Raw genomic sequence first — 27,816 nt, 5'->3', positions numbered from 1 at the left:
AATAGTAAAATATAAAATCTCAGGAACATCCTATTGGCTATGTTAACTCCAACTTTTATTGAAGAAAAAGCAAATAGAGCTTTCAATGTTTATTTACTGAAGATATCAACCACTCAAAATACAATAAATATTTTAGACATAAGTATGTGAGAGAATGGGATTGTATAGTTCAAAAAATTGAAGTTTCAAACCCAAGGAAATTGGGAGACACTGAAATATTAACTAAATATCACAATGGAAGCCTACAATTAAATAAAAGTATTAAAAGTGGAGGAGGGAAAATCAAAAGCTTTAATCTTGTTGTCTGTGACAAGTCACTGTGTGCCATTTAGTTAATTACTGCAGAAACCTGTTAGGAGAACTGTCATAACAAAACTTACCCTGCTCTTGGTAATGTTTCAAGGGAAATGATTTGAGCACGAGTAAATCTCATACTAAAGGCTAATGAGCCAGGGTTCTCCTTCCTTCCCCCACTTACATCAACTCTTGAGCTAGATTTCGTCTTGCGCTTCCTTCCCTTTGTTTTCTTTTCTTCATCTGTTGTGGTTTTTCCCTGATCTGACAGCTCAGCTGACTTCCTTTCTGGTTCCTGAGAAACTGGAGATGTGGGCTCTTCCTCTTCCTCCTCAGGAGGCAGGGGCAGTGGCTGGAGGTAGTAGCTGCGGGGCTTGGGCATGGGGTGTGTGTGATACAGCAGGAGGTGATGCTGCTCCTCGTACTTGATTACTCTTCGGTCCACTCGGACTGTCCCAAACCAGGCCCAGGACAGAGGAGCTGGGTTCTTCTGACCCTCAAACAAGTCCCACGGGGACACCTTCTGCTTCGTAGAGACCTGGAGACCCTGTGGGAAAACAGCACTCTATGACAGCACACTCAGATATTTTCCTTATTCATAGGCCAGGCTTGTATGGAACAAAGATTCAGAGAACATTTTGGCTGGCATGAGCCCTAGAGAACCTGAGAATACAGCAGAGAGCATTACACAGCTACATCACTGGAGAGCAGTGGCTAGAATTCAGACCTTTGTAAGCACAGTTCTACAGTTCTTTATACCACATGATGCTCTGTTTAGGCAACACGGGCAGTCTAGGATATTTTATTGTCAATATGTATTTCCTTTTTTTGCTAAAAAAAATTCTAAAAGGTTTTTGCTAAAAATTCTAAGACTGCAAAGTTAATCTTACTAAATTATAACCAGTTCTAAATCTCTGTAATATATTTGTAAGTTTTAAGATAATATGAAATTTAAGAGTCAAGTTATAGTCAACCTCTAAATGGGTTAGTATTAACTTCAATCTAAATCTGTATGAACTTGGTTCAATATGGGAGCCCTGTACTTAATAAGCCATTCTCTCAATATAATATTATTATTAGAGAATTAAATTATAGCAGCAGGAATAAGTAAAGTCTGTTAACTCAAGCTTATCTTTACTGACTCCAGAAAAAAAAACAAACTGTTACCCTGTTTTTATTCTTAACATTAATTGGTGACACCTCTTGGTACTTGCCTTAAAATGCCAATTTAGAAATACTTTTCCTTAAATGGCCCACCAAATAACTACTTAGTCATTCCCTAAGATGTGAGTGTCACTGTTGTAATCTATACTTATTCTTTTATGAGTAGCTTCATCTAAAACCAAAGTTCAGGCCAGGCACAGTGGCTCAAGTCTGTAATCCCAACACTTGGTGAGGCTGAGGCAGGTAGGTCACCTGAGGTAATGACTTCGAAACCAGCCTGGCCAACATGGTGAAACCTCGTCTCTACTAAGAACACAAAAAAAGGCTAGGTGCAGTGGCTCACGCCTGTAATCCCAGCAATTTGGGAGTCTGAGGCGGGTGGATCACGAGGTAAGGAGTTCAGGACCAGCTTGGCCAAGATGGTGAAACTCCGTCTCCACTAAAAATACAAAAATTAGCCAGGCATGGTGGCAGGCACCTGTAATCCCAGCTACTCAGGAGGCTGAGGCAGAGAACTGCTTGAACCTGGGAGGCAGAGGTTGCAGTGAGCCGAGATCACATCACTGCACTCCAGCCTGGGCAATAGAGTGAGACTCTGTCTCAAAAAAAACAAAACAAAACAAAACAAAAAAAAAACAAAAGTTAGCTGCGCCTGGTGATGCATGTCTGTAATCCCAGCTACTCAGTAGGCTGATACTGGAGAATTGTTTGGACCCGGGAGATAGAGATAGAGGTTGCAATGAGCCAAGATCGCACTACTACACTCCAGCCTGGGAGACAGAGCCAGATTCCGTCTCAAAAATAAATAAATAACAAATAAGTAAAACAAAACAAAACCAAGGTTCAATTATCACCTGTAAATTGACTGTTCCCAATATTTGTCTTGAGATGAGAACTTTTTCCTTGGTGTAAAAACCACATATCCAGATGGATTCCAGATGTCTTACTACCAGGAAGTCCGCTGACACTGCAAACTCAAACTTGACCATGACTTTAGCTTTTTTTCTTTACACAAACTGGTATCAGATTCTCAGACTACTCTAAATTCCCTGGTAAATCTGATTCTTTCATGTCTTCTTATAAACTCTCCCTTTATTTGTACCACAATTTTCCCTACCTCCCAGCTAACTCTTAATCCTTCAAAATGACTCATGTCAATTTTCCTGGGGACCCTAGTCTATCCCCTAATACTGTCTCTGTACCATGACACACAAATCTCATCACACTGTAATTGTCTGTCTACTTCCCCCTTCACGGTAGGAACTCTTTCATCTTGGTGATTGTGGAATGTCTGTGGTTGCTTAATGTTCATTAAAAGAATAACTGACCACTTTTCTCAAACAATTTTTATTTGAAATAGCTTACTACATGAAGGTTTTCTTTTTTTTTTTTTTTTTTTCCCCCCAGAGACAGGGTCTCACTTTGTTTCCCAGGCTAGGGTGTAGTGGCTATTCAGAGGCATGAGCCTAGCACATTGCAGCCTTAAACTCCTGGCTTCAAGCAATCCTCTTGCCTCAGTCTCCCAAACAGCTGGAACTAAAGACATGCGCCACCATGCTCAGCTTACAAGAAATTGTGTATTGATAAATGTATTCTGCTTCTCAATCTGAAGTAAAACCAGAACTTATTTTTGCTATTTTTTTTTTTTTTTACACTAAGCTTTTACTTAGTTTCTCTTGGCATGTTTCAGAAATTTACTTAAATTCAGGGAAACATTTTAAGTCCTTTAAACATATAAAACGAAGATCTTCAAAGATATGACTTCTTTATATGATAATGCCAATGACTAAGTACACTTAGAAGACAAGCATATGCCTTAAAAACATCAACAGCAAAATTGAGATATTTTATATATCCTATGGTAAGACAAGAAAAAGTATTTGATTTTTTGTAAATAAATGTATATATGAGAAAAAACATTTACTCTTGCCTGTTTTTTATCTATAGAGTCAAATCCAGCAATTTTGTTTCCTTTTGTGTCAATCAAGGAACCCATAGGTTCACAAGTGATGACATCACATGTCTGTTTCGGCAAAGGTAGTAACTGTCGAACTTTGTCAATACTTTCTGATCGCTTGTCTCCTAGCTCTTTCTGAAGAAAAAAGAGAGAGAGAGTGAGTGAGTGAGTGAGAAGCGGGACAGAAATTACAATGAAGGCAAAAGTTAACCAGAAAGAAGGTTCCTTATGAAACATTTCCCTTTTTATAGCTTAGCGCATGTTCTTTAACCCTGAACATGGTCTACAAGGCAGTTCCAAATAGAGTAGTGAGTGTTTCATTTCTTCTATTTAAGTAGAAAATAGAACACATACACAAAGGCACTGTTGTTACACAACAAACATCGTAGTGCTGAAATGACAAAAATCCAGGGTAGCAGTCACAATCAGAATGCAGGAGCTGCAGAACAGAACACTTTCTCATGTCCAGGGTCAGATTACAAGGTAACCATTGATTTATTTGATTGGTAACGCATCAGATTTATTTGTTTTCTTTTTGCACTGTTTTCTTACAATTTTTTTAAAAGATTCTGTTAGTGGTCAAATGAATTGATTTATAAATATCAATGCAGATGGTTATTTTTTCAATTACACGTGCCAGTCCAAGCATAGAGTTATCCTAAATCTATCTAATGTTAGTATTCTGGTTATACATTTAACAGTGGATTTCTAAAGTTCTTTTAAAAATTAAACATGTTTTATAATATAATGTTAATAAAAAATAATCAAGGTTATGTGCTTGTAACTTCTGGGTACTGATAAGGTTAGGTGAAACAAATAGCAAATAATCACATTAAATTAAGTTGAATACAATTAATAACATTTAATTTAAGTAGTAAATTAAAATGCACTAGATAATAAATCCATGAACAACTTGAGCTCTTAATACAGGCTGATCTCAAACTTACTTTCAGTTTCTTTACTAAATTCATGTATGCACGCTTATTCTCTTCAGATCCCCCTGGGGATGCATTTGATAGGTCAGAGGCTAATGTTCCATTGATTAAAACACCCAGCATGTCAAGAACTGTTGTGAATAATTCACTAAGAAAGAAAGAAAATAATTGTTTTCATCTTAAAATGAAACTGAAATACACTTATTTAACTGAGTATTTTTATTCAAGGCACAAAATTTTTAATAGTATCCAAGTAAATAAGATGTGGCAGAAATCGTCATCAGTATATCAAAGCTTATACCATGCATACATGCAGCAAGATAAATGTGAAATGACAAAAACATACTTGTTAGTGTGCATGTCAACAGTTCCTGATGTAATGATCTGAAGGAGTAGGAGGGCCCAGTCTGTAGTCCACTGGGTGCTCCTCTGCACCGTGTCAAACATTCCTCCTACCTAGCAGATAAAATACAGTAAAATATTTGCATTCTGTAAAATAGAAAACAACATCCCATTGCTTTATGTGGTCAAATTTTCATTGTTTTTTCTTTAAAAAAACAAGGGATGCTCTAGTTTATAGATTATCTTATCTTTTCTCTCACTTACCTACATGTTTATCACTATTTTTAGTTCTTTCAGCACAGTTCATTCAAAAATTAAATAAAATGAAGAAGGGAAGTGAGTATCTGAATGTGGGCACCAATAAACTTAGTTTTCTTTTGTTCCAAATCTTTTATGATGTCCATTTTTATGATGCAATTATAGTTGAATTAAACCTGAATAATGCCAAAGTCATGTAATTCAATTATCTGCAACTTTGTGTTTGCTGTACAATTACTATTGAATCTAAGCCTGCTATCATAATACCATATGGAAACATCCACTAGCACAGCAGTGATGGGCAGGAGGCTTGGCCCGCACGCCTACCAGTTCACATGTTGGGACGAGGTTAGAAACAACTGCAAAAGTATCAAGCAGGCCATCCCCATAGAGGTCTGCACTTGGACCTGCCTGATGGGAAAAGAAAACTCAAAGGAGTGCACAATATGTGAGAAATTTTAAATTTCTTTAAAACTTCTCTGTGGGATTTGTCTTTATAATCAGTTTGATGGAAAGTTGGACAAAACTTTGAGTTAAAAGACTTTTTAAATGGTTTTAAATAAGTATAGTAGAAGCTAACACTTATAATAGTCTTCTCAGACCTACACTTAGCACAAACTGAAGAGAAGGAAAGATTCACTAGGGTAGAGGTAAAGAAGGCAAATCAAAGCTTAAAATACCTAGCACTGTCTGGAAGTATGACCAGACAGGAAGGAAAGCAGCAAGGGAAACAGAAGGCTTTAGAAACAGGGAAGTAGTTACAGAGAGCAAAGAGTGGAAGGCCTCACCTTGTAATGCAGACTCTGAACTTAGGAGAAGTGGAAAGCTGGAGTTATTTTCACATGTAGATATGTTTAATGAAGGGAAAATACTAGAAATGTCTCTTACCAAATTTAGGCGGAGTTGCAATGCTTCGTGCATCATCTGCCGCGCTTTTATGTCATCTTGGTATCGTTCTTCTCTCCAGTTACTTAAAATCTAAGATCAGGAAAAAGAAATCATTTTCTCTCCATTAAAGTTTAATTTTTCTCTCAATTAAAGATAAATTGAGCTTTATACTGATAGCAAAAAGCAACTTCTTATCTTTAACAAATTAAGAAACAAAGCTAAATAAAATTTTAGCTTTCTTCTTCCTCTATGCAGACAGAAATCTGGCTAGTTATTTTGCATTTACCCATCTAGGTGGAAGAAGAAAATCTTATATAATTATATAACCTATGATTAAGTCTGGGAAAATGCTTGAGAGGGCTATCACATTTAGCATTAATAAAAATTTTAAAATACATTACCTCATTGGTCTTACGAACAAAAACACTGGAGAGACAGAATTACATTTTGCCTCAGTCCTGTGTTATATTTCTAGGGACTTGCTGTGAATCCTAGCAAATGTATTATTTTGATGTTTTATAGAAGAGAAGGTCTGCTATCTTATGTATGTGTCTTCCTTGATAAAGTGAATGCACAGTGCTTTGAAAAATATGGCATTGTAGACATCAGCCAAGTGGCTTATCAGTTTATAAAGTGGGCTGCTTCTTCACTTCCTCACTGACTCATACTAATGCTGGAAAAGGAAAAATTTGCTTAGGAAAGGGAGCCACAAGTGGACAACACCCTAGAATCAGATGACATGAGCAAAAAAAAAAAAATTGCAATTCAAAACAAAAACAAAAAACCACCAACAAAAACCCTACCATGCTCTGAAATATGGTCGTTAATGACAGTCATCTTAAAAGAGTTCAAATGAATCACATGCAAAAGTACTCCATCCCAACAGATGACCTGTAAGTACCCTGCATGGTGAGACGAAAGCACTTCCTAAATCTCATCAAAAGAAATGAACCTCTTCTCAAGGCTGGCTTAAGGGGGCAAGGCAGTTAACTAAACAAGCTCTCATGGAGTTCAAATAATAGTAGTGGGACCAATAAAACTAAGTGTAACAAGTGATTTGAGGCATGCAATGGCATAGAGAATAGCTATGCTCCTACTTTTAGAGGGTGATCAAGGCCTCCCGAAGGAGGTAACATCTGAACAGAGACCTGAATGAAGGAAGGGAGCAGGCCATGCTAATATCTGGAAGGTAATCTTTCCACCAAAAGGTAAGAAAAGATGCACAGGCACTGAAATGAGAATTTGCTCAGCAAGTTCAAGGAACAGTAACATGGCCAGCCAGTGCAACAACAGTGGAGGAAAGAGGGCCATGACTGGTAGGAGACAAGGTAGACGAGAGAGCCAGTGTCAAATCATGCCTGCCCTTATCAGCTAGAATTTTTATATTAGGTATACTGAGGTAATATGTGACTTACATTTAAAAAGGTTCACTATGACTGCTATATCTAGATCTTTCATATCCAAAAGGCGAGAAATGACAACAGGATCAAAAAAGATTTAGTGTCCTTGTCCATGTCCATCTAGTACCATTCGAGGGAAAGACATGGTGTCACAGAAACACAGCGCCACAAGAAGGGGTCGATTAGGCTCTGCATCAGGATAAAACACCTCATAAGACCAATCTATCCACTTTATTAATTCCATGCTCTCCAATTTCTACTGTGAATGCTCAGTCTCCTTATAGTACATAGATGCAAGAGCCCCAAACAGTGACCAGGAGAACTGTGTTTGGTGAAAAGGCAATGTCCAAATTATTTCTAAATAAACCAATATGCCTTCTGATTTATTTCTTGTGTATTTGGTTGGCATCAGTAAAACTGAGTTTCTGAACCTACAGATTTCAAGCTGAAACTGTGCCTGATAATGTGGCATCCAAGCTTGAGGAGCTGGACTCACTGCCATGTCTACTGCAGCATAGATTCCTCCAGGTCCTCTCCTAAGAGGCAAAGTTAGGAGAGGGGCAGATACTTCGAAGTTATATGCAATATGTAAAATTTTACTTTTATAGGCTGTACATATTTATTGTACATATCATTAATATAAAGTTGTTAATCTTGTGGTGTCTAGAATGCCAGGTAGAAGAACAGGGCATGGATTGTTTCCCAGCATCTTCTCAAAACATTTTGTACCCTTATTAGTTTTTTTGTTTGTTTGTTTCTGTTTTTTTTTTTTTTTTTTGAGACGGAGTTCCACTATTGTTTCCCAGGCTGGTGTGCAATGGCGCGATCTCAGCTCACTGCAGCCTCTACCTGCCAGGTTCAAGCAATTCTCCTGACTCGGCCTCCCGAGTAGCTGGGATCATAGGTGCACGCCACCATGCCCGGCTAATTTTTGTATTTTTAGTAGAGACGGGGTTTCACCATGTTGGCCAGGTTGGTCTCAAACTACTGGCCTCAAGTGGCCCACCAGCCTCGGCCTCCCAAAGTGCTGGGATTACACAGGCATGAGCCACCTCACTCAGCCCTTTTTAATTTAATTTCAGTATTTGAAAGGCAAATAAATGAATGCCATTAGAAAGATATTTCCCTGGCTTAATATTATACTATACTTTACCTGGTTAACTTGATTCTGGAGAGATGTTAGGAGGCCTTCCCTTTGTTCATCTTGTCCCTTAAGGCAGGTAAGTACCAGTGAGAGGAAGGGTTGTTGACTCAAAAGAGACATACTACAAAGGAAGTAATAACAGCAGATCTAGTTAGAAATAATGCATTACTTCCTCTGGCAACATTCATTTCTTTGCCTCACTATTAGATAAATAAGGGAAGTGGTAAATAACCAAAGGCTGCTTGAAAATTTAAATCATACCTCTACTTATAAGATTAAAAGCCACTGTAATGCTTCTAAATCATTTGGTATGCTCTAATTGCCCTCGAAGCCATTCTCAAACTACCATCAATCCATACTGTACATGCGCATGCCAGGCAGTGAGGGTAGAAGACAGTGAATTCATGTTCTACATCAAGACGCAGGATTTTAAAACATACATCAGAAAGAATATCAATTTATACACAGGATAAAATTAAAAAATTTTTAAGTTCTCACATAAAACTCTTATTTTAGAGTCTGGGAAAAGAGGCCTATATGTCTGTTGAGCTTGTTTTGGGGTTTGTTTTTCAGCACATTTCCCAAGACCAAAAAGCAGCATATTAGTAGAGCTAATTTAGCAGCCAGGACTGATGATTCCAAAAACAGAGTATTTGCTAGCGACCTCTAGTGTGCAGCTCCAACACAGCCCACAGGCCCCAATACAGCCCGCAGCCTCCACTGGTAGAGGGGTGTCAAGGCATTTGGTTAAAAATTCTGTTTTAAATTGGCATTTTAACAAAATGTCCTCAATGAGAAAACAATCAACAAATCATATTGACAAACAAAGCGCCATGTTGGAAAGAAAAATTTCTTAAAATGAGACCTAGGCCAAAATATTTCAATCAGCATCATCCTACATGGGCAGAATGAAGAGCCCCTGACGTGGGAAGAGCAATCTTTCAAGTCTCTTCAATGCCATCTGTCCTGCCTGTGGGAAGTGAGGCAATGCACATACACTCAACTATTAGCAAATATGATTTGAAAATTAAAATTATGCCTTCTTGTTGGTTAACTAATGCTGGCCAAGATGGTAAAACAACCAGATGAAAAACAAATACAATACATACAATGCTGGGTCTCTACCAAAATGTACTGTAGTTAAGAGCACAGGCTCAGAAGCCAGACCTCCTGGATTTAAACCCAGGCTTTATGTCCTTCACTGTGTGTCCTGGAGCAACTCATGTAACCTTTAAGTGCCTCAGTTTCAACATGATATAAAGAAGAGAATGAGAGTACCTACCACATGATTGCTATGATAACTTTAAAAGCTCATAAACATAATGAGTTTTAGAGAGGAGTTGCCATTTTGTAAGCGGTCAATAAATGGTGGCTACTATAGTATTATTCATTAGTGGACAAGAAACCTATATGCTTAAAATATTGTTTTTAATGGAAGAAATTGTCAATTTTTTTCCTTTACTCCTAGGTTTCATGGCATTTTCACATTAGGGTGAGGTTTTGTTCTTTCTCAGTAACACAGTTTTCAAATATAATTACTTGAAACCTTTTCTTGGGTATAAAATAAATTAAGAAAACATTAGTAGTGGTAGCCTAGGAGTTTTAATGTCTAGTCTAGAACAGGAGTCCTAAATGTTAAAAATATGAGCAACTAGTTCAGACACCAACATGCCAGAATTATACATTATATTTATTTTAAACATAAATACCTAAATAATAAAAAAAAATTAGAAATAATTAAAAATAAAATACAGGGATCAGGTAGCTATCCAGATCTGATTCATTTGGTCTAAAGTAGGTCTCAGAAATCACTGTTTTTAGCAGTTCAGCAGTGATTTGGATATAAAGACAGAATTGAGAACTAATGTATTAAGGATTATAACCTGAAACTTTTTAAGAAGACAGCCTTGCCTAACAGAATATTTCCAGTTCCATTTAAAAACTAAATTTCAGTGGACCGTGGGTACAATGACCACACGGGTTTACAGAAAGTGAGACTTTCTCAATTATTCTTTAAACTCTCACACAGACGCACATCTTCCAGTCACACCTTTTCTGTTTCTGTCTGTCCCTTTCCTTTTTGGAAGAAGAACCCAAGTGCTGTCCCTTCTCCAGCTCTTCCCCAGCAGCTTTCAGCACTCTTCCTTGCACAGAAGTTGGCAGCCTGGCAATGAGGGGGGCCACCAACCATACGCCCCTGCGTTCGGAGGAACTAAAATCAGAAACAGGTGTTACACCAGAGAAAGCATCCTTTTCCCCGCTCTCAAAGTTATAACAGAAACTCCAAAGCAAAACTTTGATGTATGAGACACACAGACTGTTTCAAAATTTCCCTTTTATTTCTGTATTATCTTTCCTTTTTCCGAACACTAGGCATTTGCATGAGCTTTCCACCTAAGCTTACAGAAAGCAATAAAACATGCAGTTCTGGAAGGATATTGTAACTAAACTGATTTTAATGTTTTCCTATGACCCCCTCTCTGATTAAAAACAATCACTTTGTCCAACAAACAATACATTTTTCTGTCACAGTTACAATATGAAATACCATAATGTAAGCATACTAATAGCTAATTTTTAAGGTTTAAAATTCGCTAGTTATACTTTATGCCAAAATGATGAAATACAAATCAATCTGCCTTTCACGATTAAATAATTACTTTAAGATTTCATATGCCTACTGGTTCTAATTCTGCACAAAAATTATCAGGATATATTTTTGCAAAATGATAAATCACTAAAAACGGTGGAAAAAGTGTTTCCCATATAATGAATACTACATAACACAGTAGACCAAGGGACACTGAAAGCATGAACCAAACCTGAGTTCACCTGCAGTTTCAAGGTGTTTAGGCCTACTCCATCAAATATTCCAAATGCTAAGCTATCATCCACCCCAGCTTTACTCATCAACTTATTAAAATAATGATAATCGCTACTTACAAGTAACTATGTTCTTCACATTCCCGGGACTTAAAGAAAAATCACTGTGCTACACAAAATTTACCGTTACTTGTGAGAAATTCATGATAGACCGATAAAACAACACACAAAAATACCTTAAGAATGTCTTTATTCCATTCTGTCTTGTGCTACTTGTATCAGCACTTCCAATACTGTTTGGGTTGAAGAGGCTCATGCCAGAATTAGAAGAATTATTTAGGTCCGCAGACTGCTGGAATACCTCTATTGTTGCCTTTGCAATATTGTCCAGTAAGTTGTTCATTTCGGCCACAGAACCAGAGCCCTAGAGTTAGATATAAGAATACTGGCACATATGTGTATTCCTTTATCCTCAAACATCAACGTGTTTTGCTTTTTATAAAATTTCATACAGAGATAAGCTTTCAATACAAACTCACAGGGTCCTTCAAGCACTGTTTGATCATTAGCTGGAGTTCTAACCAGGACTGCCTCAGTGTCCACTGCTCAAGATTCTGGGAAAAATGGAAAGAATTAAAACATTATGGGTATCAAATGTGTTAAAATACAGTAATTCCTTACAGTACTCCTTCTCTGAAGAAAGAGCAGAATAATCATACACAATACAAGAATTCATATGAGTCAAAAGGTTCCCAGTCTTGTTGCATATATATTCAGTAGCGACACAAACCAACAAACAGAAACATTAATTATTAATTAAATAGTTAATATTGTGCCTGACTCAGCTATACACTGAAACTAAATAAGCATTTCTCCTTTCAAAATCTATTTAACCAATCCCATTCCAAAATGATTTCAATATTCATTTAATAATATATTTAACATAGCCCCTCTCTGAAGCATATTTCTCATGTAAATACAATACTGACTTAAAATAGCAATATTTGTTTGATGATTATATACAATTTGCAGCATGTATATCCACCCAAAAATAAGGTATGTCAATTCCACAGAAAATGTGGGGAATAAAAATCAGAATTAATTGAAATCACGAATTAGCAAGGACAAAAAAAGAGAGAAAGTAACTCTTTGTATAATTACAAAGAATTTGTCAAATGATAGAAACACAATCTGTATACGACTGACCTGAAGAATACGCTTAATGTGCTGTCTTTGCAGGTTGTCCCCCTCGGTACATTCTTTAATGCCATGAGGATAACAGATAAGCTGCAGTAATTTCTGTGCTTGCATATTTGAAAGCACAGGGTCCAATATAAGTTCTTTGTCTGTACATAATCTTTCAGGTTCTTTTAAGCAATGCTCTCCTACCCATTCCTAAAAATAATAGGGCAATTAGACTGACAGGCACTGGCTTTTGGAATATATATGCAATATGTACTAAATCCACAGTGCATAATTGAACATAAAACTGACAGAAATTTTCCAATTTAAAAAATTACATAAAGTAGGTAGAAAAATTTTAAAAACAAAATTTCTAGCATTTTGACTTCTAAAGAATACAAACTAAAACCTTGCTTAAAAACATTTTTTAAAGGGAAAAAAGAAAAGGAAAGACAATAAAGAGAATATTAGTATGTTTTTAACTGGAAAGTGAGGTCTTGCTCTAGGTACTATTTTGTGACAGTTTTTTCTAACTTGCTATGTAACGTTCTTCATAATTTTCATGGAAAACATTGTACTATCTCACTGACTAGATAGAACATAGTATAACAAATATTTAACAAATATTTAGAAATATTATAGTATAACAAATATTTAACAAATATTTAGAAAACTATCTTCCATTTTGATACTATTATGAATAATGTTATCATTATAAATAAGTATTCATGCACATCTCTTTTCTATACACTAACTGTCAGGGTAATTTCATAGAAGTGCAATTGCTGGGTCTAGTGTGAGTGGGGGGGGCTATAGATGCATGGGGCTAATGACCCTCTGATGAGTTTCTACCAATTTAAACTCCTATTGTCTTTTCTTTATCATTTGTTTCAAAGGCAAATTATTATACTAAATAAAGTAAGGAATCATCAACAGTAACAGAGCCCAATTTGAACCCAGATCTATTTCGGGTGAAGTCTGTTTCTTAACCACCATACCAGTGGCTCAATGCTGGTTGTCCACTAAAATTACTTGGGATCTTTATAAAATTCCATGCCCAGGGCCCACATCAGACTAACTAAATCAAACTCAGGTGGTGGCACCCGAATTGTTTTAGGCATCCGAATTGTTTTAAATGCCCCAGGTGATTCCAATATGCACTCACAGTTGGGAACCAATGCACAATTGCCTCTCAATACTTATATGACTATGTAGCTAACTTTTACCATAGTTATAACATGCCTGTAAAATACAAAAACACGACCCAGTTGATATGACATCTATAGCAAAGTACAAAATAATATATAAGGTATGTCACTTTTTCGTATAAGAAAAGATAACTTCTTAAAAAATATATGGGAGGGAGAATAAACCAAAAAATAATAAAACTGGATCATCTGGTAAGAAGGATATGGGAGGAAAGACACATCTCTGAGTATACTTTTTTGTATAGTTTCATTTTTGGAAGTAAGCTATCCTATAGACAGAGCTGGGGGCAAGAAAGGAACTTAAGGCAAAACCAAATGAACCCAGTTCTATTTCAGATAAAGAATATATTCAAAGGGATGGGAAAAGTTCCAATAATTTTTGAACACAATATTTTAAACCCTTAGAGGAAGTGGAATTGCAAACGAATCTTCAGCTCCTTTTAGGTAGGTTTGTTCTTCCTAGTGGTATGTGTGTTGCATTTCTTTCTTTCTTTGAGACAGTGTCTTATTCTCTTACCCAGGCTGGAGTGCAGTGGCGCGATCTAGGCTCATTGCAACCTCCACCTCCTAGGTTCAAGCGATTCTCATGCCTCAGCCTCCGAAGTAGCCGGATAACAGGCATGTGCCACCACACCTGGCTTATTTTTGTATTTTTAGTAGAGATGGAGTTTCACCATGTTGGCCAGGCTGGTCTCAAACTCTTGGCCTCAAGTGATCCGCCTGCCTCAGCCTCCCAAAGTGCTGGGATTACAGGCTTGAGCCACTGCGCCCTGACCTAGTGTACATTTTTGATACTGTATTCTAATTAATCATTTTTTGACAAAGCACTGGATAGCACATTTAACATGCCCGGCCATGTGTACCATTTTAAAACTATTTCAGATGTATTATAGAATTAAACAAGTAAATTGATGTTTTTGGGAATCAGCATTCTTACTATGGAAGAAGGTGATACTAATATGAATTAAAGGAAAATACTTTGCGGGGTTGGATTGGAATTGAAGGTATCAGTAGGACCTCATAAATATATATATTTACATATATTTATGTGTATGGATATATTTTTCTTCCTAGCTTTGTCTGCAGATGGGTCCTAGAATTAATGATACTCCATAACCATGAGCATACATAATACCCAGATCTTGATTTCTAAGTACCATTCTCTGCTAAACAGAACCAAGGGCTCCTTGGAGGAATAGTTGATTCCAGGCCCAGGGCACAGAAAGTACAACATGGGCCAGAAACTATGAAAATGCCATCTATTTTTTAAACGTCAAATGATGTGATAGACAGGATGAATCGATTCCTGCTGGACAAATCTGGGACAGTCTGAACATGAAAATAACAAAGTACAGTATATTATAACCCATATGGCTAATAAATAGATAAACAGGGGAGGAGGGCAGGCTCTTCCTTAAAACAGGACGTAGACTGATATTATGAAGGGAGAGGAGGAGCAGGGGGAAAAAAAAATCACCATTTTGCAACCATCATAGTAAAGACTAGATTGGGCAAGAATGAAAATGAATGCTTATGACGGGTGGGGGAGTTAGATGAGGAGAAGAAAATTTGCACTGTCTCAAAGTATCTCCTCAAAGATTGCTTATTGCAAGGGGAAAATTAGTAACTATACAGTGGGGAAATCTTGAAACTATACAATGGAAACACCTTAATCAAAATTAATACCACCCTTGAGGTGCAAATGGACATCACATGCCTTAAGACATGATTACCTGAAAGAACTCAAGATTACTTCTGTAGTATCTTGGCCAGGGATGCATAATCTGAAGCTAATCTACAGGAAACCTCAGACAAATCCAACAATACTGGGACAATTAACAAAATCGAACTGTGGCCTATAGATGAGAAAAAATTACTGTACCAAAAGCTAAATTTTCTGATGTTTAATAGCTATATTTTGGTTATGTTATGAAATAATGCAATATTCAAAAGAATAAAATATACAATCTACTCTTAAATGACTGATTCAGAAAAAAATAGGTATATGCACCCATATCTCCACATACAAATTACAAAGCACATGTAGCAAAATGTAAAAATCAGTAAATCTGTGTAAAGGATGAACATGAGTTTTTTAAAAATAATTCTGGCAACTTTTCAGCAAACTTAAAATTATTTCAAAATAAAGTGAGCAAGAAAAAAAGGACCACCTATGCACAAGTTTCCTACAAGTGTAAATAGCTCTCTCCAAAAGAAGAGTTACGTATTCAAAGTAAAAGGCAAATTAAATTAGAATACCTGTTGACAGATAGTCCTTAGTACGTATCTAGCGTATTCTCTTAAATTGGCAGTTTCAATGGAAATGCTTTTCCCACAGGATTTTGGATTTTGTGAGGCAGTCCAGATATCATCAGCATTCCCATCACATCGCAAACCTCTCATGGTGAAGTCATCATTCTTTAAAGAGCTGACACTGTTATTGCCAATTTTGGCATCTCCTAAGTAATAGAATCACAAAAGCAAAATCACAGAAGTTCAAAATATTGCCAAATATTTGAGAAGCAAATGAGGATAGCTTTCAGGGATTTAAAATATGTGAATATTATTATTATTGAATAGCCAGTTGTTCAGGAATAGAGAGAATGGATCAAGAGAATAAATGCATGAACCCAGAGAAGTTTTTATCAGAAATGGAGAAAAAGCAAGTTCAAGACTCAGTCCTTACTTTGTATAATTATAATTTCACCAAACTTGGAAAGGCCATTATGAATCACACTAAATAATCACAGAACATTTGTTTCACCAATATTTCAAGCATGAATGTATTCAAATTCATTTGACTTATAGACAAGGAAAAAATGGGTTACTCACCCTTCTAGGTGTCCCTTTTCCATTTCTTCTCTTACAATGACTTATTTTCTATCCATAGGTCAAGAGAAAAGTTTTGCCTTAGCCCACCTTACTATCAACTTCTTGACAAGAGAGATTTATTTCCCTGGGAATGGAAAAGGGCAATGCATACTAAGGAAGCCCTGAAAAGTAGGGCATTCATTGAATAACCCCTGTTTTTTACCTTCCTCTCTGTAACATACAAATAAGAAAACCTTACCTGATAAATCTCTAGTATACTTAGTGAAATGAAGCTAAGGAAAGTGTTTTCTTCATAACAAAGTTCTGGGAAAGAACCTAAACAGAATGTTTGAATAGCTAGAAATAAGAAATCTCTGGCCATGAAAGACAAATAACGATCGTATTTTAAAAGTGAGAGAGTAATAAAAATTCAAAATAAGGATTGCCAAATGACAGCACAGCCTTCAAACTTTTGCCTGTTTACTCACAGGATCATAGGCCTTGACAAGAAAATTTTCTGGAACCAACACATGCTTTTACAGTAGGCCTTCACTGCCTGCAGTAAGTGGGCAAAACAATGCCCAAATTAATGGAAAAAGCCTTTTAAAACCCACAAGTCAACCAAGAAAAAGTTTTGACTTTGCTGAAAAATGGCTTAATGAGTATTTACTTACAAAATCTTAAGCGGAGGAGAGGAATAAATAATGAATTTCAATTTATCAATATATAATCATATGTTTCTCATTAAAATACAAACACAGAGAGTACCAACTTCACTTTACCCACAGGATTTAATTCAATAGATCACTTCAGGAGCTGAAAGAAAAGACTAAATTCTAAAAGTACCAAAATGTAGTATGCTTTCACTACCGTTAGGTGATGTAAACAACTACCTCTATACCTTGAGTTAAAAATTGTAGAAATTAAAAACCAAATTTGATATAATGGTCCCACCTCCCTAACTCAAAATATATCCTGGTGGATAGGAATTGAGAATTGGTTAGGGCATGGTAGGGTGGATAAATTACAGCTTCTGCAAATAAGAGAAGAAAGGAAAAGAAAAGAAAGAGAAAAAATCATATCTGCTAGCCCCATACCAGGAGATCCTCATTTAGTTTAGACGTTAGGATAACAGAGAAGGTATGAGAGTCTGTGCCAGACCTTCTGCAATTGCACAGACAATAGAATACATTGAGTGTTCAGTGCCCGCCTGGCTCAAAGCTCTGCTGACATTAAACTGACCTGATCCTGACTTCTTAGACCCAGGGAATCCTCCAAATCACGTAAAGAGGTGGGCAAATTTTACTTGAGGTTAGACCAATCCTACAAATCATGGGGCCAGTGTCTAGAAGGTACTCATCTTGGTTTCCGCAATTAACACGTGTGTCACTTACAGATTCACACTTCCAACATAATTGTATTGAAAACTCATTCTTTGCTAGTTTCTCTGATGAGCACTAGAAATACCACAGGCAAAAAGCTAGTTCCTATCTTCATGGTCCCTACATTTATTTATTAAGTAGAACCGACCAACTGACTTTCCCTGTAAATATGATTACAGTAGGGAAATTTTACTCACTGAAATGAGCATTTAATGTTGGCTGTATAAATCTATAAGCCCCTACACTCAGAGGAGGCTGTGGTCCTTGATGTGGCTCTACCTTCCCTTTTTACTACAAAATTCACAGGCCTGTGTGTGTATCCTTTCTTAAGGTGAAGTTTTGATAGATGGTTTTTTGAAAATTCTGTTATCCTTCCTCATCATCACCAAAAAACATTTCCCAAGCAGGGCAAGATTATAGCCCGAAACATGTTATTTAGGACTCATCTAAAGAAATTCCTATCCATTCAGTAATTTCTGTTCTAATGAAGGGGAGCTACTTCTGAACATAAGAGTCAAGACAAAAGAAGGTACCCAAAGATAGAATTAGGCAGTCTGAATTCAAGACTTTCTAATTATTCAAACCCTTTCTGATTTATAGAATAATGTTTTAATGTATTACCCTGGAAATGAAGAGAAAAGGCACTGCTATTATTCTGGGAGAATACTTACAAATAAGGATGTAAAGAACATCTTGGACATTATGAATTAAATGAAATAAAGTATTGTGAAATTTAATATTGATTTATCAATAATATCAACATCATTGCAACTACTGCATGGGTCACCAAAAAACGAAGTTAGAAGGAAATATACTTGTTCAGGGTCATGATAGAAGCAGAAACACTAAGATTAAAACTCAGACTTTCTGGTGTTCTGCTCCTGAAACATAATCTGGATAAAATGTAAATGTTTAGTTAGATTACCAAGTCATCTCTGTCTCTCACAAAGTGTGATTTCTGCCACCAAAGAAGGCAAAACAACCCTGTGGGTCTGAGGACCTATTTTATATCAGAATAAGACATTATGCCACTAAAACACCATACAAAATATTATATGTAAGTTCCCCCAGAGACACTGTAGATAAGGGACAGAATCTTCAGAGTCTTATGTATTTGGTCTAAGAGAAACCAACTAATTTTTCCAGGAGAATAAGCGATCAAACAATATCATATTTCCAATAATATTACTAGATTTAAATCTGAAAATAAATTATTTTGCCTTCATTTCTGGTGATTAACCAAGAAGCTTAGGGTCAGAATAATCTTACCAAGCATCATAATTGCTTTTAAGACAGCAAACACGGCTCCCACTTCAATGCTGTTGTGAGCAGCGGCTAAGAGGTGTCTATCACAAGATGATCTTATTCCGGGGAAAGGTTTGCCTACAAAAACAACAAATCTTTAACAGTCTCATCACCATCATTAGTAATGTTTTGTAATTATTTATAGGCAGTCAGCCTTTCATTGTTAGACTGTGGGTGCTTAATTGCCATTAGCTTGCTTTAATTGATGCTTCATGGATTCACTAAGAAACACTGCCAGTACTCCTCACTTACCCTTTTCTTGTTATTTACTAAAACAACGCCATTCCTCCTCAGAGATACATCAACAAGATTAGTAGGACTTTCACATACTTGTATTGATTCTCACACAGATACATGCATATCTATATGGAAATGATCTTTAGGAAAAGACTTCACCAACGCCCCAAAAATTCTTACTTTATTCCTTCTACTTAGTACAAGAATAAATGAGGGCTGGGTGCAGTGGCTCACGCCTGTAATCCCAGGACTTTGGGAGGCTGAGGCAGGTGAATCAAGAGGTCAGGAGTTCAAGAACAGCCCAGCCAATATGGTAAAACCCCCATCTCTACCAAAAATACAAAAATTAGCCAGGCATGGTGGTGCATGCCTGTAGTCCCAGCTACTTGAGAAGCTGAGGCAGGAGAATTGCCTAAACCCAGAAGGCAGAGGTTGCAGTGAGCTGAGATCACACCACTATACTACAGCCTGGGCGACAGAGTGAGACTCTGTCTTGAAAAAAATAAAATAAAATAAAACAAAATAAAATAAAATAAAACAAAACAAAACAAAATAAATCACCATTGCCCTAAGCTGCTGTGGTGTGGTTCAGAACCAACACACACAGTATGTGAGAGGACCATGCTGCCCACCAGCATGGCTTGGCCTAAGAGCAGAGGTATTTTTATTGCTTATTAACTCTTGATTCGTATTTCTCAATACATCCTGATATTACACGGATAAAAGGTGCTGACAGCCCTCTCAACGAATGGTATCATCTCACCCTTCATCACCCCCAGGGCATGCCCAAAAAATTAAGAAGGCAATTACAGAAAGGGACAGCCTATTTGGTCATTTTAGAACCTTTAGCTACCAATGAAAAGGTAATCAGATTTTTCAGCAGTCAGCTCACCCGTGGCTTGAGGTAAGAAGCAGGCCTGGGGAGCTCGGAAGAGATGAAGCAGGAGTCGGCATGTCATTCTCGCCCCGGGCTCAGCGTCCGCATCTCCACAAGCTAGGAAAGGGGGATTGGAAAAGCAAGTTTTCTAACACACTTGGGAACACGTCCTTCAGGTTTCCTATCAAGCTAACTTTCCCGGAATAATTTAAATAAATTTTCCTTATGGTAAGAAAGTGAGGCCCTGGCTATTTTTCTGAGAAATCTTAGTGCTTCCTTAAAACAGACTGTAACATAGCAGTTTCCCACCTTTTTCATGGTGATCCATGTTAATTTGTATACAACAACTCTTACAATTCTACTATATCTACCTTGACACTACACCTCTTCCCAACATACACACCCTCAAATACTCCTTTCACTGTGTTTTAGCGTTAGAAACCACTCCATCAAGACAACAATCAAAGAGCAACTGAAGTTCCTGGATGCTGCCTTACCTGCCGCTAGAAGAGAGGGAAGTGCGACATGCTGCACGACGTCCTCCAGGGAAAAACACTGTCGTGCTATCAGAATAGCAATGAAAGTAGCTAATGAATCATGGAATGAAAGGTCACTCACCTTCAAGAAAAACATTGACAGGTTTTAATACCTAACAACCTTGTGAGTAGTATCTAAGATTAATAACTAAGAGAATGTAGGCAATACCAATAAGATCTTAAATCCCAACATGAACCAACAGAGGGAAATGACAACATATTATGATGATTATCCTCTAGGCCTATTTCTATTTTATAAAGCAATGAATGAAGTTTACCCACATTCCAATGCTGTAAGAAAATACTGAGCTTTGACTTGCATACATGCACATGAAAAACAAAACAACAAAAATGCAAAATCAGGAAATCACTACAAGATGTAACATCATTAAAACATTTTGGCAGAGTGCAACAAGATATATCATTAAGAGTCAGACCATTAGAAGGCAGGGAAAAACCAGGAGGCTCCCCCCAGTTGAAAAATAAGCCTCACTAAGGTTTTGGAGTTCCTTTCAGTGATAACTACTAAGGATTCTTTAATATGATAAAACTCATTTTAAAAACAACTCTGAAAGTTTCCAATTGACTCTTAAATTTAAAAAGAAGAAAAAGAGACAGAGGGGAAAATTAATTCAGTCACAGTGAAAAATTTACCTTTCTAGATCTCATGTGACCTTGGCAGAAAATAACAGGAAAAACAACTACAATAGCAATCTTCATACTGATTCGTACCATATGCCAAAGACTATAGTTAAATTGCAAAAATCACCTTATTTATTAGCACAACGCCATAAGGTTCACACTATTATTAATCCCAATTTTTTAGATGAGAAATTGAAGCAAAAGGTAAAGTGTAATTTTAAAAAAACAACTAAGAGATTAAGAAACTATATTAAAGAAAGTCTGTTCTGTCCAGAAAAGCAGGCCACATCTATGAATTTTATATACATAAATTCATAAGTTTTCATATAATGAAGATGTAGAAATAGGATTATCCAACCAGTCCTGATTAGCAGAATTCAGAAGTAAACCTTCAACTGAGAGGCAGGTATAAAAATATATAAAGAACTATGCATAAGCGACACTAATGTAGGACAAAGGCTACTCCAATAAGTGGCAACAGGAGAAGTAAAGAATCAAGACAGATTTTTAAAGACATACACACATCATGGATGCAACATGACATCCAAGGAAGTCAGTGATATATACGAGGGGTATCTCTTTATCATCTTCCAGGCATAATTGCCAAAAAACACTGGACACTCTCAGAAAAAAGAGCTGGACATTCTTATGTAACCCCACAAAGCCTTTATTTGTACAGTGCGTCTTGCACTTAAAAATATCAAAATGGTTCTCTTCAGAATGTGAACTGCTTTAGTTAGATTATATCCCATGCTATGAGGAACCCAGGGCAGTTAGTAAAAAGAAAAAGCAGCTCTGAAGAGACCAACCATATGGAAGAAATCTCAACTAAATGGAAATTTCAGGAAACAAATTCTTGATCCCTCTGCTACAGATTAAACTATGCATTCTATTTATTTCTATTGTTTTCATGTATTTAATCCATGGCAATGTCATTGTGGTTTATTGCTTTTGGAGAAAGAAATGATATTTTATAACATTTCAGTTGAACCAATTAAATAAAAGCCAAAAGCAAAAAGATTAGCCACTATTTAATTGCACAGTTCAATTTCTAAATGAAAAAGAAAACTTACATCTACAGTGCAAAGTACATCATTAAACCCCCACACGTGATTTGAAGAACAACAAAGAGCCTTCAGAACCCCCAGCCATTCTGAACTAAGAACAGTGCAGCAAGCCGTAAGCTCGGAGGAGAAATTGGCTATGTCGTTAATCCTAGAAAATAAAAAGAAAACATAGAAAGTAACCTTGTACAAAAGAGAAATACTCACCTGTGATATACTTAATTAACATATATTTCATTAACATCAAACAAGTCATTTTCTTAGATTCACAGATAACTCATTTGTCAAATAACTTAGTAGAACCTTGAGAAGATAAAAATGGCTTCAAATATTTTTGACAATCTGTTAAGCAACAATCAGCACATATATGAATTAGAATATTTTTAGTTTTGTGAATAAATCTGAGCTACGATTTACATTTTTAAGGGCATCAAAAAAATTTATAGATACTACGTAATTTAGGTGGACCCAAATACAGTTTTTTTCAAAATATAGGCATTTTTATTTGTATTTTTATTCTATGTTTTTGAAAATAAATCATGTAATTGTTGGCCATATTGAAAACATCTCATGCCAGCATAATAAATCAGAAAGCACTGTCTCTGAGGTTAAGGAAATTATAAGATAGTGCAGAGGTAAATTAAGGAATAAAAGAAGATTTAGAAAAAGCAAATGATAGCCAAATGTGAGTCCAGACACTTACTAATGACATCAATTTCAAAGAAGCACCAAGGCAACAACTCTTTGGTTAATCATGAATTCCAGGGTAACCCATCTCACCTGCCAGCATCCTGATGGCCCATACATACATTCATGAGTGTATTGCAGACAAAGCTGTAGCGATTGGCCGCATTGTCACTGAGGATCTTGCCCAGCATTGAGTAGTTGATGCTACGGGCTGAGGGATTCTCAATAAAATCCATCATGAAGTCCGGATCCCAACGCAAGTTCGAATTTGCAGGCATCACATTATTATATATGGTTTGCTTTACTTTTGAACAGGCACTACTGAGGTTATAAGAAAAAAAGTTAAAACAGAAAAATAAAACTAGAATAACTAGAAAACTATTTCACTTAAGGATATATTAAATGGCAGGAACTGTAATGCATTCCTAGAGATGATTTACATTATAAGTTCTTAATTTGAACTTCTTACTAATTGGCATTAATCAAAGTGCTTTGGAATGTACAAATTCCTCAGTAAATAATTTCTAAGTAGGTGGAACAACAAAACAGAAATGAGGTATTTGGTTACAAATCTTAAGTATTTCCAAAATATGGTCTACATTTTACATGCTTTAAAAATCAAAGAAATTACTATGGCTTCCAACAACTGTGTCTTAACAGTTGTTGAAAAGTGTTATTACTTAAAAATAAAAAAAGGATTCAATTACACATAAGGGAAATTTTGTGTTACTCTTAATTATACATCCTACAAAACTATTCCTCTGGTATAGTGTACGCAGTAGAAGTTCGTGTGCCAAGACTATTCTGGAAACTGCAGCACAGCTGTGAAGAAGAGAGGCATATTCCTTGCCTTCAAGGAACTTATATTCTAGTGAGGGGATATGGATAATACACAAATTCTATGGAAGTGAAAAAAGTATTATATCATTCATAAAAACTTAGCATGTTGTATTTCTCAGAAGCATTAAGAGATTTTTAAAGAGCCTGGTCTATCATATGAAAACAGTTCATGTTTCAGTGAGTTATGTCTGAATCACATATAGACTATTAGAAGTATAAAAGGAATTAGAATCTATCTCCTCCAAACCTGCTCTGTGAATGAGACTGAGAGACCGATGTGATGTAAAAGTTCAGGTTCTATATGAACTTATCCATTTGTGCTTACCTTCTGTAGGTAGCAAATTCATAAACAACATTCACCTTCTCCATTCAAAAGCTCTTTTATGCATCAGAAAGTCTGTTTTATAGATTAAGTTTCTGGCAGTAAATGTATTCGTGGTTTGTGGTGACCTACGGCTTTCTTTATAAACCACATATTGTTACATACTTGCATCAACGGTAGCCAGGAATGAGTCCCTCAAAGATGAAAAGTCATATCTATCCTAAACTATTGCCACTGTCAACAGGTTTAAGAAAACAGAGATTGTTCAGTTCAATGTTTAGCAAAATGTAGTTTCACCTCTACTCCTTGAGAATCACTTTTGTGGTGTTTGTTAAAAATAAAGAATCCTGGACCTCCACTGTAGGTGTATAGAGTCTGTATGTGCAACAAGATCTCCCACATATATCAAGTGCCAAATAATGCTTGGGAAGCACTAGTCTAAGAAAGAGGAGTAAAGTCATTTACTAAATGGCAGCAAATACAATCTTCTACATTCTCTTTCTGTGCAGACAACTTATATTTTTAAACATGTGTTGGCTGTCATTGAAGGATACAAGTTAGCAATTCAGAATCATGACATTTTCAGTTTCTTGAGGTTGATGTGAGAGTTAAAGCTCTTGATAGAAATAACCCAGCACAGTGCTTGGCACACAGCAGCAGCTCAATCAGTGGTAGAAGTGACCAATGTTGTATCTCCCCCGAATACTCCTCTCACGCAACTGTGTGAATGGTGTTTCAGAAAAAATATTCCTCTCATACAACTTTAGGAATCTTGTTTCAGATAAAATTATTAAAGTTGTTTTATCAGTACACTGATAGAAATATCTGTGTATCTAGCTTTTGTTTGCCCATTTTTCCTCATCTCAAACTACAAATAGGTCTCTGACTTCAAGATATCCCAAGAAAGTTGTATTTCTCTTTCATTTTTTAAATAGAGGAAACTTTAGACAGTGCCAATCACCGTGATGTGCCACTCTGCTGACCCCTAAGTAATTTCTCTATTCACTGCGTGCTGGTACCCTAAATCTCCACACCCAGCGCGTGTTACTTGCATTACTTCATTTAACCTATCTGCACCACACTGCAGGAGTATTAAGGGTCAAATAGGCTATTGGGGCTGTCTGAGGAAGTTCTTCCACTATTAAAAAAAAGGGCTGCTGTAAGAACTAAATCATGTAAGAGAAAGCTCTTTGAAAAATGTAAGCTGAAACAGAAAGCTCTATGTAAACTAAGAGAAGAATGTAAGTATTTTTTAAATTGTGACATAATTTCTGTGGAAAGATATTTCCTAAGACCCACTCAAATATTTCACAAAGGATTATTTTGAAGCCTAACCCATTTCATAACATATTTTCACACTTTATTAATACCATTAAAAATATGAATTGCTTTAGATAAAACTATCATTCAACAGATTTTTTTTCAGTGCCTACTAAGAGCTACATACTCTTCTAGGCACTGGGATACAGCAGTGAAAAAAATAGAAAAAGCTTCTGCTGTCATGAAGCATACATTCTAAGGAGGAGCCGGGCCACAAATAAATACAGAATCTATGGGAGGGTAGCAAGTGCTGAGGTTCAGAATGATGACATGGGGGTGCTATTTAAAATAGTGTGCTCAGGGAGGCAGTCATGAGTGAAGTGTGGGAGTGAAGCACACTAGTAACTGAGGACAAGTATCACAAGCAATGTAAGATAAAGTGCAAAATCCCTGCCATGGGTCGTTCTTGTTTGATCAGTAAAAAGGTTTGATCGGTAAAAAGGTCTGTGTGGCCAGAATAAACAGAGGGAAAGGGGTGGAAGAGAAGATGGGACCCTGAAGATCCTGAAGGCTATGAAGGGACGATGAATTTTATTCTGAGTGAGTGAAAAGTCATTGAAAGCCTGTGAATCATTCGTGTATTAAAAGGATCACTTTAGTGGGTATGTTGAGAATGTGTTTTAGAGTTAAGGGTGCAAGCAAGGAAACCAGTTAGAAGAGCTCTGCAATGGTCGCAGCAAGAGGTATCCATGGCAGTAAAGCTGAACCTGAATCAAATACAATCTGTAATAGAAACCAGGTTTCCTACTTTTAATGCACATTGATTTAATGTTATTCAGTGAGGGTACTGGTCATTTTTTAAAAACTCATTAACACATGAAAAAGTTATCTGCTAAACAGCAAATTGTTTTTGTAAAAAAGAGGAAAAGTAAACACAGTATGAAAAGGTTCTAGAAAATTGAATGGGGCTATAGAACCTTCTATGAGTGACTGGAAATAAAAAATGAAACACTGTAATGCCCAAAGGATATTAAAGCTAATCCAAGTAATGCAAAAAGTCAGCTCAGAAAAGGTGGATATCAAAAGCAAGAGAGATACAAATAAAGCAAAATATAAAGAGCTGCCTCACTGATCTATTAGATTTATAACCCAAACTGAATTTTAAACCTAAAATGGAAATATACATCAAATAATCATTACTTCAGTAGGACTTACCTAAAATTCATTGTCTGTACAAAATATAGAGAATGTAAAATCTTAAGAAATACCTTATTCATTGAAGAAATACAATCAAAGTTAGAGAGTTTATGACCTAACATCATTTCAATATCGGAAAAAAAAAAAACAAAAACCTATGATCACACATTTATATAATAGGCTATCGTGTATTGTCCCTGTGTATTTTAATACTCAGTTTCAACAAATCTTGAGTATATCAAAATTACTGCCTAATAGATACAATTGCAATTAGCTTTCATTATTCAAAAGGATGACAATATTGCCAGGGTCACTAACAAACATAGGCATGATCCTATTTCTGTCTTTTTGAGTCTCTTCTACTCACCTGAAGAGGTCTCCAAATTTACTTCTGAGGTGGCTACATGACACATAGAGATCATAGAGGTAGGCTAAGATGCATCTTTCAGGGGAAGAACATTCTGAGGGGTTTACGACATGCTTGACCACACCACACAACCTGAGGAGAAAAATATACGAAGAAATGAGACACATATTTGCTACAATATGGGTTATCATCTGACTCTTTTAGAGGGAAAATATGTATTACTTAGGTAAGAAAAAAGATATCGGATTGTTGAAACTAATAAGTAGAATAGTAAATAACTCAGTACAATATAATTTTTCTATTATGACACTAAAATAGTAGATATAAAAAAAATTTTCAGAAATGTCACTGATGACAAGAAACAAAAGCAATGAAAGAAATTCCTTCATAAAGAAGGTACATATGGAGGAATCCACCAATTAAGTTGCTGTGACTGAGACACAAAAGGAAAACTGTTGTAGAGAGCCCCCGCCTCCTCAGTAAAACGATTCACAAATGCAGTCAGTGTGCAAAGATTCCCAAGTGTTCTCCTTTGTAAAGGAGCAATTCTTCAAAGCAGTCAATCTGGGAAACCCATTTTCAAGTGCACAAGCAGTTCTTGGTTTGGAGTCACATTCCCTTTATGCATGTATACATTCCCCTATGTATATAAACTAGAAAGAAAGTTATTTTAGTTTATCTTATATAAGAAGAT

At 36.3% G+C, this 27,816-nt stretch overlaps 2 protein-coding genes across 11 annotated transcripts in view; one reads left to right on the top strand and one right to left on the bottom strand.

Moving 5' to 3' along the window:
- Window positions 1-27,816, bottom strand: part of MED12L (mediator complex subunit 12L) — a 341,010-nt gene that overhangs the window by 48,717 nt on the left and 264,477 nt on the right. For 6 of the 7 annotated variants that reach the window (XM_045386761.2, XM_045386764.2, XM_005546118.4 and 3 more), the window contains 17 exons: window positions 27,123-27,254; window positions 23,230-23,457; window positions 22,459-22,600; window positions 20,705-20,825; window positions 20,223-20,324; window positions 19,058-19,171; window positions 15,855-16,054; window positions 12,412-12,600; window positions 11,745-11,819; window positions 11,442-11,629; window positions 10,433-10,594; window positions 8,392-8,503; window positions 5,839-5,928; window positions 4,697-4,806; window positions 4,363-4,498; window positions 3,389-3,550; window positions 479-841 (listed from right to left, as the gene is read on the bottom strand). In XM_045386761.2, the coding sequence (XP_045242696.2) occupies window positions 479-841; window positions 3,389-3,550; window positions 4,363-4,498; window positions 4,697-4,806; window positions 5,839-5,928; window positions 8,392-8,503; window positions 10,433-10,594; window positions 11,442-11,629; window positions 11,745-11,819; window positions 12,412-12,600; window positions 15,855-16,054; window positions 19,058-19,171; window positions 20,223-20,324; window positions 20,705-20,825; window positions 22,459-22,600; window positions 23,230-23,457; window positions 27,123-27,254 (2,626 nt within the window). Of the gene's footprint in view, window positions 1-478; window positions 842-3,388; window positions 3,551-4,362; window positions 4,499-4,696; window positions 4,807-5,838; window positions 5,929-8,391; window positions 8,504-10,432; window positions 10,595-11,441; window positions 11,630-11,744; window positions 11,820-12,411; window positions 12,601-15,854; window positions 16,055-16,427; window positions 16,552-19,057; window positions 19,172-20,222; window positions 20,325-20,704; window positions 20,826-22,458; window positions 22,601-23,229; window positions 23,458-27,122; window positions 27,255-27,816 lie in introns of those variants that run through there. The other variant, XR_012430801.1, reaches the window with a different exon arrangement.
- P2RY12 (purinergic receptor P2Y12) overlaps window positions 3,837-27,816 on the top strand; it is a 46,559-nt gene continuing 22,579 nt past the window's right edge. For all 4 annotated transcript variants that reach the window (XR_012430802.1, XM_045386772.2, XM_015444759.3 and 1 more), the window contains exon 1: window positions 3,837-3,898. The gene's annotated coding sequence lies outside the window, so the exon portion shown is untranslated. The remainder of the gene's footprint in view (window positions 3,899-27,816) is intronic.

This window comes from Macaca fascicularis, chromosome 2 (genome assembly GCF_037993035.2).
Source record: "Macaca fascicularis isolate 582-1 chromosome 2, T2T-MFA8v1.1".
NCBI lineage: Eukaryota > Metazoa > Chordata > Mammalia > Primates > Cercopithecidae > Macaca > Macaca fascicularis.
Note: the sequence above shows the minus strand (reverse complement) of the source record. Positions and strands in the feature narration are given on the sequence as shown.